At 39.6% G+C, this 15,264-nt stretch overlaps 1 protein-coding gene across 1 annotated transcript in view; it reads left to right on the top strand.

Moving 5' to 3' along the window:
* The window catches only part of Gnpat (dihydroxyacetone phosphate acyltransferase), a 30,940-nt gene extending 19,859 nt beyond the window's left edge, over positions 1-11,081 (top strand). Inside the window, exons 11-15 of the mRNA XM_080278774.1 lie at positions 1-150; positions 1,762-1,841; positions 4,707-4,865; positions 6,007-6,173; positions 10,252-11,081. Of these exons, the coding sequence (XP_080134900.1) occupies positions 1-150; positions 1,762-1,841; positions 4,707-4,865; positions 6,007-6,173; positions 10,252-10,357 (662 nt within the window). The 3' untranslated portion in view covers positions 10,358-11,081. The remainder of the gene's footprint in view (positions 151-1,761; positions 1,842-4,706; positions 4,866-6,006; positions 6,174-10,251) is intronic.
* Positions 11,082-15,264: the final 4,183 nt, after the last annotated feature.

Here is a 15,264-nt window from a genome sequence, read left to right as displayed (position 1 = left end):
AGATACTGTTTGGTGAAGACACAGTGAGGCCAGCAGTGACAAGTTTGGTTCTGCAGTACTATGTCAACCAGGCAATCCATCACCTGGTTCGCCCGGCCTTGGTTGCCGTTGCCCTCACCTCACTTCATACCACTGGCCCTCCTACCGTCGGTCAGTTACCCTATATTCATATACATTATTGTCCCAATTTTTGCGTTAGAACCATGCAATGTTGCAGGTTTTGCAGTCAATAAAATATTTGTATCTTTATCTGTCTGTCTATCTACAGTATCTGTCTGTCTGTGTATTTGTTTATTTAAGTACAGGTTGTCCTTATTGCAAGCAAGAGATATGTTTGGAAATATAACTATTTCTGTACAACTGGCACTGTAAGTTAGGGGGAAACTGGCTGATCAGTTTCATAGGTACCAGTCATACCTTGTTAGGGATTTTCCTATAATTTATTTTAGACTTGCTACAAAAACAAGCTCGGAAAGGGTGACTTTGCAAGTGCAGCATCATTATTAAAATGTTTTTTTCTTATTATCTTTGCTGCTACAATAGAACATCTTTATTATTTTTTTTTTCTTATTATTTTTGCTGCTACAGTATAATTATTTGTTCATTTAAATATTTTATTTGTATGATATCCTTTTCTTTTATTTATGCTACTCTTATTTTATTCAGCTTAGATATTGATATATTGTGCATTAGGCCCCCTCCCTCCCAGTGGTTCTGGTGAGGGGCATCTTAACATAGTGGCATCACTATACCTGGGAAGCAGAGCTCCTTGGTTATATAAATGTCCTACAACAGCCTGTCTATCCACTGACAGGAGGACAGTGGCAGAAGGGTAGCTTTTGTCAGCAGTTCACGTGGTTCATATCCAAATGACCCTGGGGCAATAACAGCAACAACAATAATAACAACCCTTATCTTTTTCTTAAACTGATAATACTGGTAGACTACTGTAGTTATTTGGCTTAGGGAAGGCTTCTAACATTGAAGGCAATTGAAGAAAATCATTTTACTTCTTCATTGTAATAACATCTTTTTACTGTTGGCTTTTATTTAGCGTAAGAGATTACTCACTTAATGAGGAGGATAGAAAACCTTTTCAGTGTTTTGATTTCATTTTTCTTATATCCAAGCTAATGCCAAAAATTTTTTATTCAGTCAAGGGAAACCTCTCATAGTAAAATACAGTATCTCTAGTTAATTAGCCTTTATGGCAGCCCTCTATTTTTTTTTTTTTTAATCACCCAAATCATATTGTAGTACAGTATTCATATGTGCCATCCATATAATTGTTGCAATGTAGCCATGCTCATTTGTAATGTTGAAAGCAAAGTTTGGACCTTAGAATATTTGCTTATCAACCCAGTCTTTATTGTCCCATCAGGTGCATAGGGGCCTGGCGTTGGGCTACTTAGTCCAGACATTTAAATCTACAGGAACAGGTTTTTTGCTCTGGATTGGCATGATAAAATATGAGCAATAAATCCCATCTTTCCCTTGGATATAAACATGTATTGGCCACATCTGGTTGGATCACCTTAACCCACCATACCATCCAGGTTGGCTATATGATTACCATCCAGTGTAGTAAATGGTTTGTTGGGTTACAGGAAACTATTTGGCCTATCACTCTGTAGAGTCATTTGAAGGTAGCATTGCACCAAGTGAATGGATGGTGGATGCTCCCACATCTCCTAGACTCTACCCATGTTTATTTTTTCTATTGGCTTTTTTTTATCCATTATGCAGTATCCACTGTTACAGAAACCCTGAAATCAAGATTTGAATTCCTGCGTGTGCTGTTTGGCTATGACTTCATCTTTGAGACCAATGCAGAGGGCCGGGTAAGTGGTATAGCACTGTCTGAACCCCTTCAGTCCATTGATGTTTTTTTTTATTTGTTTCTTGTAACCACTGCACAGTTTTATTTAACCTTTGTTGTTCAGCATCATCACTCTTATCTTAAATGTCAGGACCAAATTGTCTAGACCCGGGCTTTTACGCTCTTCATGGGGCAACGTTGAATTGGATGATGGATGGCTTTTCAGCATCATTGAGGAGGGGCTTCATTAAGGACATATCCAACCTCTTCAGTTTGAAAAGTCTGTCCCCAGATGAGTAAAATTGTTCAAGGGTAGCAAGAATAGAACAAAATATCATTATAGTGACAGAGTTGATTTTCTGCTCTTTATGTTATGTGAGTTTTATTGGACTGGAAACTACTGGAAGTATTTTTGAGCTTCATAATCACTGCCTTACCGCCTCAGGGACTTTAATGCATAGAAAAAAAGTTTTGACTCTTCCCTGAGATGATATACAGTACAGTATTTCCTATTTGACACTTGCTACCTCTTGATTTTATTCATCTATGGAAGGACTTTTCAAATGAACAATTAGATTAGCCATCATTAACCTTTTCATTATGAGATGTCTTTCCTAACCTGAATAAATATTTTGTGGCAGTAGCAAGAAGAAGCAAAAAATATGTCAACAGAAGGAAGGGGTTAAAAAAATACAGTTAGAGAAATTGTCATCACAAGCCAGTTTCCCTTGTTTCAGTGGCTACTTGCAATCCAGAAATGGAAGCAGGAGCATGATGTTGATAGTCCTCCCTGTCTTATTTTCTCATTCCTTGCTGTCTGGACCCTATCTCTTCCCATCCTAAAGGAACCATCACACTAGTGCTTGGAATCAAGTTTGCTGGGATACGAGAGTAATTTCACCAAGGATCTTGTCTCACAGGTGTGTGTTCCACCAAGGTAAAGCTTGGTAGGCTTGGGTGGGAACTGTTGGAATTCCTGCCTCTGAAACCAGGGAAACAAAGTACACTGTTTACATTAGAAAGCAGCCTGCTTCTTTTTCATCACTATTGAGTTTGATTGGTGGTACTGGTCTGCCGGTCATTGATTGCAGGTCCAAGGTCACAGTGGGAAGCGATATGCCAGTTCGTCTCACCAGAGAAGCATAAGCATATGGTTTATGCTGCTTTAAAGCATTTGAAGCCTTAGCACAATAGTCTTGTCTTGGAGTAGCCTACTGTACTTAATAATATTACATACATACATATATCGTCTAATCCTGTGTTGCCCCATGAGGGGCATAGGAGCCCAGGACTAGGCAAGTTGGTCCTGCATTTAAGATGAGAGTGACCAGCCTCACACATCCGTGAGTGGCATTGCATGAGCAGTAAACCCCAACCATGCCTTTGATATAAACCTGCACAGGCTCAATTCAGTTGGAGTGCCTTAATTACCCACTAAACCACCAAGCGTCATAGTTTGGTTCTGTGGTTAAGTGTAGAAAATGTTTTCTGGTGTACAGGAAACCATTTGGCTTGTTACTCAGTGTAGAGTCACCCATAGACAGAAGGAAGAGGAAAGAATGAAGGAAGAAAGACAGAAGAGGAAGGTTTTAATATTAATGAATATGAATGCTTGAACAAGTTTGTTTCATGCACTGTAATGAAATACTGGCAACATATGACCATGGCAGTTGTGCCCCCAGTCTTTATTATATTCAGTCAATCAACTGTGATGAAATAGTGAAAATTGTGATGGTCAGTGACCACAAGTCCAGGGAACTGGGTCATTCCGATAGGTACACCAGGAACTGATATGTCAAGTGATCTCAACAGACAAACATAAGCATATGATTTTGTCATTTAATGGTATATGAAAATTTGAAATGGTAGTCCCATCTTGGGGTAACTTTTTACATGGTGCCACCCAACTGCTCCCATCTTGGGGTAACTTTTTACATGGTGCCACCTAACTGCTCAGTGCTCCACTCAGCAAAGTACAATATGTATTCTATACATAAATCTTCTATTGCCAGTCAGCCATCAGGTATCTTTGACTGGAAAACCTATGCTTTATACAGTAATGTCAGGTTTAGAGGATTGTAAATTAGATTGATGTGGGGACAGAGAATGGCTGCTGTAGGCTGGTTGATCCATGCTTGGCAGCTTCTACAAAGACAGATAGTAAAGAAGGCCACTCATAAGTGTGACCTTGAGCCTTAGTACATGATCGCAGGACCAGGGAACTGGGCCAACTCAATGGAGAAGAAGGAGAAGAATCATCTCAGTCAACCATTCACGGCATGGGGCATAGTGAAGCGTGGTAAGATCTGTACCTGGTTCCAGAGAACCTGCACCTGGAATGAGCCTTGCCAGAGAAATGAGGCACTAGTTTGATACCTCCTTTAGGTGAAAAAAAGAGGTTAGGATGATGATGAATGGTGGGACATGAAAACACAAATGTATGAGAAGCGATCGAGAGAATGTCCCATGAAATGGGTTTAATGATAGAATAGATGTAGAAGTTGTAAATGTTTTGTTTTGGGGTGATCTGCATGGAAATGCTGGTATAGATCTTGTGAATGATGTAGCTTGAGATGTTAGTATGTTGTGATAATGTGATACTGGTAGATAGATGTTATATAATGAATATCAGTTATCCCTTTCATAGTAGGGACAATTCTGTTACTGGTTTTCAAATCCAACTCATGCCTGACAGTTTTATCCAGCTTTGAGTGAGTCATAGTGTGCTAATACCTGTAGTGTCTACAGAACCTTATGGTGGGTGGGACACTTCTAGTTCTCAGTTTCAGCAAGTATCAGCTTTATTCAGCTGAGAGTGGTCCTTACATATCGTAGGGTGTAGTGTGGAAATGTCTGATCTTGTTTTCTGTGGGTTTATTGGTTTCAGGACTTCATGGAGGGTCTGTCAGTCCTGACATGGGCAGGGGCAGCCAGCCTGGTGCAGGATCATGTTCATTTGATACAGGGTGGTGGCCATCTCTTCACCACACTGCTTCATCTCCTTGCACCCTTCACACTCACCTATGCAGCAACTGCCCGCACCTTGGTAATTTGTATTCTTTGTACAGTATTTTCCCCTTTATGGTCTGCATGTTAAAATCTCCTCGTTGGTATGAGTCTTTATAGGCTTGATCTCCGTGAAATTACTGGAGGTTTTTTGATTGTGTATGCAGGTTTTTTGATTGTGTAAAGCCTCCAGAGAAATTAGGCCTCTCAAATGCCTGTAAATGTACTGGACACTAGTAACTTAACCTAGGGCCCCAGCACCAGAAAAGGGTTAATACAGGACTGACTATTCCTGTTGGCTTTCCTCAGATACCTTGAAGTTTATTGGTTAGAATGGAACAGATGGAGTCTCGCCTTGACTTGTGCTTAGGTTTGTTCCACAGAAGGTGATTGGAAGGTTTTTATCATATGTCACCAGGTGGATCAGACTGGTCATATGCCCATAAATATACTAGACTCATTCCAGTAGTGACAGGGGTAATATGGGATTGACCTTTTTTTTTTTTTCCTCCAGTAATCATGTTCTGGTTATTTTCACAAATACAATCTCCTCAAAGTCTGCTCTTACAGAGGGGCATCAGGTTTCAAGCAGCATTATTAAATCCAGGAACTTTATTCAGTAATTTCTTTGTTACATCGATTTTTAATACAGTATGTCTTTTATAAGAGGTCCATCCAGTCAAGTAAAAAAAAAACAGTGCTACCTCATTGCTCTTAATGTGAAGCCTTCCAGTAAATACAGAATTATAAGGGACTGTACTTGACCAATAGAGCCACAGCCCTTGGATTGGTGTTTCATGACCTAACTGCACTCACAAGTTGCCATTAGATTGTATCAGAATGATTGATGTAAATTTATTGTAGCAGTATGTGCCATATCATTAGTGAAAACAGTATAAATAATGCTTTCAATATGGTATTTTTTTTTTTCTGCTTCTACCATATTATTATATTAAACTTACAAGTGTCCCTTTGATGTGGAGGGGTTAATGAAGACTATCCTTATCCTGAAAAAAAAAAAAGTCCCCCAAACTTAATACAGCTATTTTATGATAGCCTGTTCATAATATAAGACATTATTTGTATTGAAAGGTATAGTGTGACTGATGATGGCAATGTAAGCAAATGGTCAGAAGAATTTAGTTAGTGTGAGAATTAACAGCCTATACTTTATTACTCAGGCATTGCAGGAGTGGGCAGATAATGGCAAACTAGTGGTGGCAGTACAGAGAAATGTTGAGAGTTATTTAAATCAAGGTGTTGGTCAGTATTCTGCGCTGTCCCTCGACTCCATCAGGCATGCCATCCGAGCCCTTGTCAAGATAGGTGGGGCTACAAGAACTGCAAGGTGAGTGTGACGTGCCTGTTGCTTGAGAGATAGATGCCTAGCTATTTAAGACAAAGGTTTCAATCTCCTGAGAGGTGGTTGGAGTTTTTTTATTGTTGTAATGTCACCAGGGTGTAGTCTGGTCATCTGCCTTTAAATGTCCTTGACCATAGTAGCCCAGCCATGGATACCTACACCCCAGAAAGGGTAATGTGAGACTGGAGGTTACTATTACTGATAGATTAAGAATGCATATGAAACTGGAGTCATTCATATTATGATATATTATATATCCCAAGTGGAAGATGAGAGTTAAACAGTTATGAGATTAGAGACATGGCTCTGAGAGCAAGATACTGTACATGTGTATAAGCAGAAGAACTTTGAGACTTCCGTCATGGTTATCCCTCGTGAAGAAGTTTTGGAGAGGGAGCAAGACAATAATTAGATGTGTAGATGGACTCCCAGATTATCTTCCTGGTTAATGGAAGAACATTGTGGCAGGTGTACTATATATGAAATGCATCGGTCAAGAATAATACTTCCTCCCAAATAAATGCACATAGATAGTCTTGGGAGATAGAACTAGGATTCTGGGAGCTTGAATGATGTGTGAATGATTGTCTAGCCCATTTCACTGGGCATGTTGTTGATAGTTCTCATGGTTTGGCACTGTCTTCATCTTTATTTCTGGCTCCTGCCTCACATCATCATTAGGTGGGAAAAATAGGTCTTGGTGATGATGATGAGAAAGGGAGTGTAAAACAATTTTAGCCATGGATATAAACTTGCTATGTTTAATAAGATAAGTGTACTGTGAATGAGAGAGAAAGAAAAGCATGTTGGCCAAATGAGGACCATAATTGTAAAGTGTGCCTTTTTTGTATCAGTGAGTATCAATAGTGGAAAAGAGGAGATTATACCAAGAATGTTGCTGAGGGAGACTATCGAGAAGCACTGTGTATGTGGGAAGATTGGTTTAGGATTCATTGAACAACTGCAAGTGAGATGGGATATGATTACAAAGAGATGAATGACTGGTTGTAAGTTAACTGGCCACATGCCGGCTATTTTTAGCCCTATGGGTCACCCCAGTACCCTGCCATTTTTCCTTTTTTTTTTTTTTTTTTTTTTTTTTTTTTTTTTTTGGCTAAAATGATATATTTTGATGTGGAAACAACGAATTTCACCATTAAAATGCTCCCTGAGGCTTGGAAACGAGTTTTATTGAGTCCTGCATACTCGTGTACAGGTATAGCCGCTCTCTCACGCTCACCACATACGTGAGAGAAAGCCATTTTCTATGTTAGGTATACTCAGGTATTTATGCTGGGAAAGTATAGCAATGTTCAGTACACTTTTCTGATTACTTATTACTTCAGCATCTATCACAATTTGCGTGTCATTCTCACTATGAATGCATTATCTTACACTTACTTGAAGAGAGGTACAACCTGACTACATTACGTACAGTCCTGGGACTTACAAGAAGGTATTTACAACTTGACTTCACTATATAGGCCTTACACTTACAAGAAAATATTTACAACTTACACTTACATGAAAATATTTACAAAATGCCTTCACCCTGCACAGCACTGGGTGAGGCACACAGGCAGAGTGAGGCAGAGCAAGTGTGAGGGGGGGGGAACGAGTGAGTGTATGGCCTTGACAGCCTGGGGGATGGTAGAGGAACAGTTACCTCACATGCTTGCCAATTTTTACCTGTGAATCTTGAAAAATGCGGTCCCAATGAAGTTTTTTTATTTTAAACCTTTTAAAACGGCACTGGCACTGGCCGCGGAATTACGTCAGACTGTTTTAAAACGGCACTGGCATGCGGTGGGTTAATGTGGTTTGGAAGTAAAGTCCTATTGCAAGGGGGGAACCAAAAATTCCTGGAATAGATCAATAGTGTCAGAAAAAGAAATAGTTCCTTGTTGCATCAGTAGGCACCACTTGCATGCACTCTGATGAATCATTCTGCCATGTGGCATTGCACTAAGAGGGTCAAGTATGTATTTCTGGCATTTTTTCTTTGTTCATGCACGCTACATAGGTGATTTTCATCCTCAAACCTCAATGGCAGGTTTGAATTAACAAAGAGTGTGCGTTAAATTTTGTTTTTTTGCTCAAGAAAACCATGGCTGATGCAGTGATAATGCTTAAACAAACTTTCAGGGAGCAGGCAATGAAAAAAGCACAAGTCTAAGAATGGTATGCACATTTTAAGAAAGGCAACATGTCAGTCCAAGACTCTCCACTTCCTGGCCATCCTGAGACCTCTCAAACACGTGAAAACATTGAGAAAATTCAACTGGCAATCGGAAGGTTGGTGTTGAACTATTGACGAACTAGTGGAGGTCACAGGCGTTTCTTGGAGTTCAGTCCTGTGGGTTTTGACACAAGTTAGTGGCAAGCACCAAGTCTCAGGAAAATACTCGGTATGTCTCCCATCTTCTAACAGAATATCAAAAAGTAAATCATGTGAACCTGTGTCAGGACTTGAAAGAACAGGTGAGAAATTACCCAGAATTTCTTTCTAATGTCATTACGGATGACAAGACCTAGTTTGTGTGTGTGTGTGTGTGTGTGTGTGTGTTTGTTTGTCCGATTCTGGGCATAGGCTTCACAACCTGTTACCATGGCCCAGTAGTCCTCCTGCGTCCATACACCTCCACATGTCACCACTTTGGCACTAACACCCACTGTCCATATTGAATACATGCTAGAACTATCTCATACAGGACTGGTGTATTGGTATTAGCAGGGGTATTTTTACAACATGTCAGTGAGTTGTCTGGTAGGTCAGTCAAGTTTGCTTTAATGAAATTCAAATCCTTAAACTTTTCCCTGCCCCAGCGAGGACTGCCCTCTTACTCTTTACTGATTCGGCCACTGCCATACCAAGCAGCAGTCCAATCCAACATTTTCAAGACCAAAAAAAAGCATATCAGGTCAGGTCCAACATCAGGATAATGTTGATCTTGTTTTTTGACACTGAGGGAGTTTTCCTTAAAAAATTTGTTCCCCATGGACAGATTGAACATTACAGTTTTACATTACAGTGCTGAGGAATCTAAGGGAATGCATTGGGCACAAATGGCCAGAGAAGTGGTGCACCCAGAAATGGCTCATGCATCAAGACAGTCCCCATCACACACTGCGTTGTCAGTTCAGCAATTTTTTACCGAAAACAACGTTGCTGTTTTTCCGTACTCCCTGTACTGGCCAGATCTCACTCCCTGTGATTTTTTCTTGTTCCCCAAGATTAAGTTAGAACTGAAAGGCAGAAGAGTTGACAACTTAGAAGAAATCCAGGAAAAAACGCAGAAGTCGTAGGACACGGTGACAAAAGACATTTACAGGAAGTGTTCCCAGGTTTGGGAAAAGTGCTGAGACAAGTGTATAGCATATCAAGGGGAGTTACATTGAAGGGAACTAAGATAGATTTGTTGTAAGTTTTGTAATGAAGTTTATAACATTTCTGGGAATTTTAGAGTCCCCTCTCATTCATGGAATGCATTTGTAGTGGCTACAGTATAAGCATTATTTTACTGAAGTGCCAGGTAAGAAACAGCAGACCAGTATGAAGTGAAAAGAAAGTATGGAAATGCCAAATAATCTTGGTTGTAATGGAAACCATTTAATCAAAGACAAAGAGAATATTACCCTGAAGATATCGTATCATTTTTAAAGTCTCCATTGTGCTTGCATGCATTGGTCTTGGTCACCCAATGGTGACATAACACTCTTTCTTCACGTTTCTATTGATCTGTCTGTCTTGCCAATGTCTTGCCTCCTCCCAGGAACGAATTACCTCACAGGGGATAGCTGTGACAGTTTCCCGGCTGCACTCTTTTTACCCACCTCTTTTCCTTTGCCTTTATGCTTTGAGTGAAAATTGCATATACAAGTCAAGTAATCTTACTAGTTACAGTAACTTAACCACACTGTAGTTATCTTGTGTTGTGGGTATATATCGGACAGTGACTTACACACCTTGCTCTGTGTCATAGATTTGCCCCCCCCCTTTTTTTTTTTTTTTTTTTTTTTTTTTTTAATGTATAATCTGTATTTTCTCTTGTGGTATCATCAGTAATGGTGAAAGTGCAGAACTGCGAGGAGAGCGGCAGCACCTGAACACTGTACTGGAGGCTCTGAACGAGCCCCCACTCAGTCCGGTCCTGAGACATAAGCTTTGAGGTGGGCGTCACAACATCAGCACACATTTTTATAGCCGCTGTCATAAAACACTCTAAATATTTAATGTTCTTTTGTGATGCATCAGTTTAAAAGTGGAATGCAATAGTTTTATGTGCCCTAAGTTGTAACATTTCTAGGTGTTTAATATTTCTAGGTGTTTATTTAAGTTAATTTATTTTTATTTATGATTATTTATTTTTGTTGGGTACAGCAGCCACTTAATTCAAACTGCTTCAAATTGCAATTATCTCTAATTCATTATATATTCAAATTGAACATATTATATTTCTATAGTATGTATGTACGGAGGATTTTTTTTTTTTTTTATTAGAGGTGCACAAAATTACCTGTAAATTGTTAATGAGTACTAGTCAAGGTCCTTACTTTTAAAAGTAGCTGAAAGTAGAGTAACTTTTACTAGTAGTATAGGGTACAGATTATTTGACTGATAACCCCCCCCCCCTTTTTTTTTTCCAAAGTCTTAAACAACTAGTGTACTGTATTCACTTTTCAGCTGCTTAGTGAAATAATCAGACAGTTGTCAGAATGAAATCTTAAGTCTGTTTTTTGTCAGAAGAATTGTTATTACTGTTCACTCACATTGATATGCTCATATTACACTATTTCTACTTCATGTAATAGCAGTAAGTTTCCAGGAACTATAAAGAATGAGAAACAGTAAAAATTTCTGGTTATACCAAAAGCCAATTTCTTTTTCCCAGTGTGCAGTGTGTATGTCATCATCATCATCATCATAATCATTATTTTCATCATCTGATATCCCATCATAAGATGCCGGTATCTTGTAAAGTTTCCCCATATGCAGTGTGTATGTTATCATCATCATTTTTATCATCTGATATCCCGTCATATGATGCTGGTATCGTAGATCTCTCTTGCTTCAACTGTGTTTACATTATTGTTCTTCAAATTATACTCTGGCTCTTTGCTTTCCAATTCCTCTGTATACAGTATATTGCTTACGTATCCCTCATACTCCATCTCTGTCTGCTGAAGTTTCCATCTGTTAATATATGTTTACAAATGACTATCTGCTCATGTCCAATTTGCTAATTTAGATACAAGTCATGAGCTTTTTTGTCTGTTAGTTTGTTAAAGTTTTTTTATTTTTGCAGTTCATGCCCAACATACCATAACAGCAGCAGCATCCTCTGATTGGGCTGTCATGAGTGAGATGATAGAAAGACCCACAGGATGGATGGGGAGATGGTATGCAAACAGAACATTTTATGACCTGAAGTAAAAACTGCCATAAAGAAATTGAAGAATGAATAAAAGGCCAAACCAGGATGTAGCAACAAAAAGGTAACCAATAGCTGTTTGAATGAGATTTCACTTAGGATTAGAAAATGAAGGCATGGGATGCTACAAAAGGAAAGACTAGGTTGTATCCATATCAAAGATGTTTTTAGGGAAGTGGGAAGTACAGTACTATGTGCCAAACACTGGGCACAGAGAGTAATACAAGACCAAATAACAGGAGCTAATAATTAAAGAAAACAAATATGATAAAAATAAGAGAAGGAACCCAGCCCCTAACCCTTGTATGTCAAAATTTCTTGTTTGCTGCAATGAAAAATAGTACTGTGTAGCCAAATGTTGTGGTAAGGAGAAAAAGCGTATTACTGGACTTTGAACAGATCCGTAACTCCTAAGTGGAACTGGAATCATAACAGTTCAATATCTTCAGGTAATATGTCAGATTGACAGTAGGACATGGCAGATTTAGCTTATCTTGTTTGAAGGAACATGTATGCACCAACAAAAATGAGAATGTGTAAAACAACGAAAGCACACACACACAGACACACACACACACACACACACACACACACACACACACACACACACACACACACACACACACACACACACACACTAGTGCAGCCTCCCTTGTACAAGGAGTGTGTAGGAATCAAGCCAGGAAAAGGAAAACTGATAAGCAAAAAAGGAGCTTTTAGTTCAATGTCCAACAAACTGTGGCACCTATGCTTCTGGTGCTGATGGGACACCTCTTTTCATTGGAACCACCTCCCAGGATTTCCTGGGAATCAAACTGTCCCGGTGAAGTATGGTGCCCAAATGCTGCTGCTGTCGCAGGGCACCTTGCCCACCAAGAATGCAGCGACCAGGGTTCCGATCTTTTGATCTCCTCACTGGAGATCCAGTGTGGAAGGTCAGTTTTCCCCATTGCTCCTGTGTTCTGCCTCACTGACACTGAATGCAAACAAACAACAACCCATGCTTGTGATCTCCATTGAAGCATTCATTATTGGCTTTATCCCACAGGCTACCGATGTACTACAAAAGCACCTTCATGTACAGTCAATCAAAAAAAGTTGAGTATTTTTACATAGGTACAATGATGGTTTCACAGTTAATGTAGTTGCTGTTTGTGTTTTCGTTGTAAGACATCTGGTTCTGATTATTGTCTGTTTCATATGTTTTATAAAAATCACACTATGAGGTATTGAAAATAACAGCAAGCATACATATAAATGAGAAGCAAGTGGCAAACGTTATAAAATTGTCCATCAGCTGTTTCAGAGAGTAAAGATGGGAAAGTCTGGAGATACTTGTTTGTGTGTACACCTGCAAAGAAGAACCATAACTGGATGTTGTCTCCTTGACACAAAATGATCAGTTTCCATGGGCATGACAAAGAGAAGAGACAAGGGAGAAAGGAAAGATTGGTCACTTGGGCTTATTTGACTCACCCTGTGGAATAAACTTTGCTACTGTTTGCTTGAATATAATATAGCACTAGAGTTGTCCGGACCATAAGAGGGGCAGTGGTGAAAGTATTACCAATAACAAGCTCAGGCTGTGTGACACGCAGCTGGATAAAATCATCTGCCCTTGGCAGGAGTAGAAAAGTTGTTCCAACCGTGAGAGAATTAATCCTTTGCTGCATGTTTCTTCAAGCTGAATAAAACTGTCTGTCTTAAGCTGCAACAAAACATTATAGTATTTATTTTTTAATTCTCACCCAAAACTAATTTTGATGGTTTATAAAATTTATGGTGTTTTAGCTTTCACTTGCACTTTCTTACTGACATCAGGTAATCTGTAACAGCTAAGCTGTTTATTGCTGGACCTTTGGGGGGCCTATGTCCTAAAAAGAAGGGCTGAAGACAGCCAAAAAGAAATGTTACAAATGTAGTCGTATATTCATAAAGAATCTTGTACTATTTATAAACATTATCAACTTAAGAATTATTGTGAATATGACTCAAATTTGTGTAACATCGCCTAGCAGTTAGACACATGGCTCAGATTTCAGGTTAACATCTCCTAGCAGTTAGACGCATGGAAGATGCAGAAACCACCCTGGGGGCTATAGTTCTCTCCTGGGTATGAGTTACTCAGTTAAAATGAGTAACTTGGAGAAATAATGCGATAGAGGGGCGGCAGGTTGTAAGTAATTCGTAGTTAAAGGGTCATCGGGGAAATATATGAGGATAGGGTGTGCAGAGGAGAGAACCTAGGGTAAAGGAGGAAAACTGTGAATCTATCTGGCTATATATACAGTATATTTATATTTAACCCATTGGAGCCTGGTGTCCGGAATATTGGACAGAACTGGGATTTTTCAAGTCTATAAAGTAGGGAACCCCTGGGTAGGGACCTATGAGCTTTGCGGCTATGAGGCGATGGGCGGAGGGCGGTACGCTTAGTACCCTCCCAACGCCATGCCTTGCCCAGCACCCCTGGGATCCAGTGGGTTAATGACTGGCAAACCTACCAGTCCCTTTAAATATATATATATATATATATATATATATATAGGCTGTATCGTCCCGACTTCGGTCGGGATAGGACGGTCCTGCAGTGGATACTCAAACGGCTGATGATGATATATATATATATATATATATATATATATATATATATATATATATATATATATATATATATGAGAGAGAGAGAGATGGGAAATTAGTCTAAAGACAGATTATAAGTTAGGGAATAGCCTGGTAGCCATACCCTAACTTGTGAGAAAAGGTACGTACATGACCATGGTCGAACTGGGGGGATTGGAGAGGTTTGATCATAGTCACTACGCTGTGGGTTTGGTACCTCGAACTACACTTAGTTTAATCAGATAGCATGGAAGTAGCGAAAATAAAACAAAAACACGTCTTCATACTGAAGGAGTTATGAGAAAGTTTTACTTCGCCTGGCAGGTAATGGAACGCTGTAGCTTCACCTAGTGTGTTACTGATTCCAGAACGGATTTCCAACTCAGCCCTTAGAGCAGCGTTTCTTAACCTGGGGTGCTGAAATCAGTTATAGGGGGTGCTGGCAATTGCTGTATTATTATTTTTTGTTATTGGTTTTGCTCAGTATTGGCATCCTTGATTTTTTTTTATTTGAGTGTATCAAATAAACTGTCGGGCAGTACTTCAATTTAACCCTGCAGTCGTGTAGCAACTGCAGTCCCAGTAACCAGATTTAAAGGGATGCTGGACTGAGACCTTATGGCACGGGGGGTGCTGAGGTCGGAAAAGGTTAAGAAACGCTGCCTTAGAGTGATCTAGAGACCCTTAGAAATAAGGTCTATAGAGTGGTCGTACCGGACAACCTAAGCCGACAAACGATCTCAACATGGCCTTACCTGAGTATAGGCTATATGCTTTCCTGTGGCCACTCGGTAGTTGTTTTTCCTGTATCAAAACTGATGCTAAAGTGAAACTGCTATGATATTTACATTTTGTTTTTGCTAATAACAGGCAGATTTTACTTGGCAGAGTGAACGACTCGCCCTTCTTTTTGGATATTGCCTCACTCCATATCTACATGTTCTGGATACTACCTCACTCCATATCTACCTGTTTCTGGGTAACCTGCCACCTCACTCCATATCTTCCTGAATGATGATGAC

This window comes from Coenobita brevimanus, chromosome 75 (assembly GCF_032717465.1).
Source record: "Coenobita brevimanus isolate Jiangsu-jjx chromosome 75, ASM3271746v2, whole genome shotgun sequence".
In the NCBI taxonomy this organism is placed as follows: Eukaryota; Metazoa; Arthropoda; class Malacostraca; order Decapoda; family Coenobitidae; genus Coenobita; species Coenobita brevimanus.
This window is presented reverse-complemented; position numbering and strand designations above follow the sequence as displayed.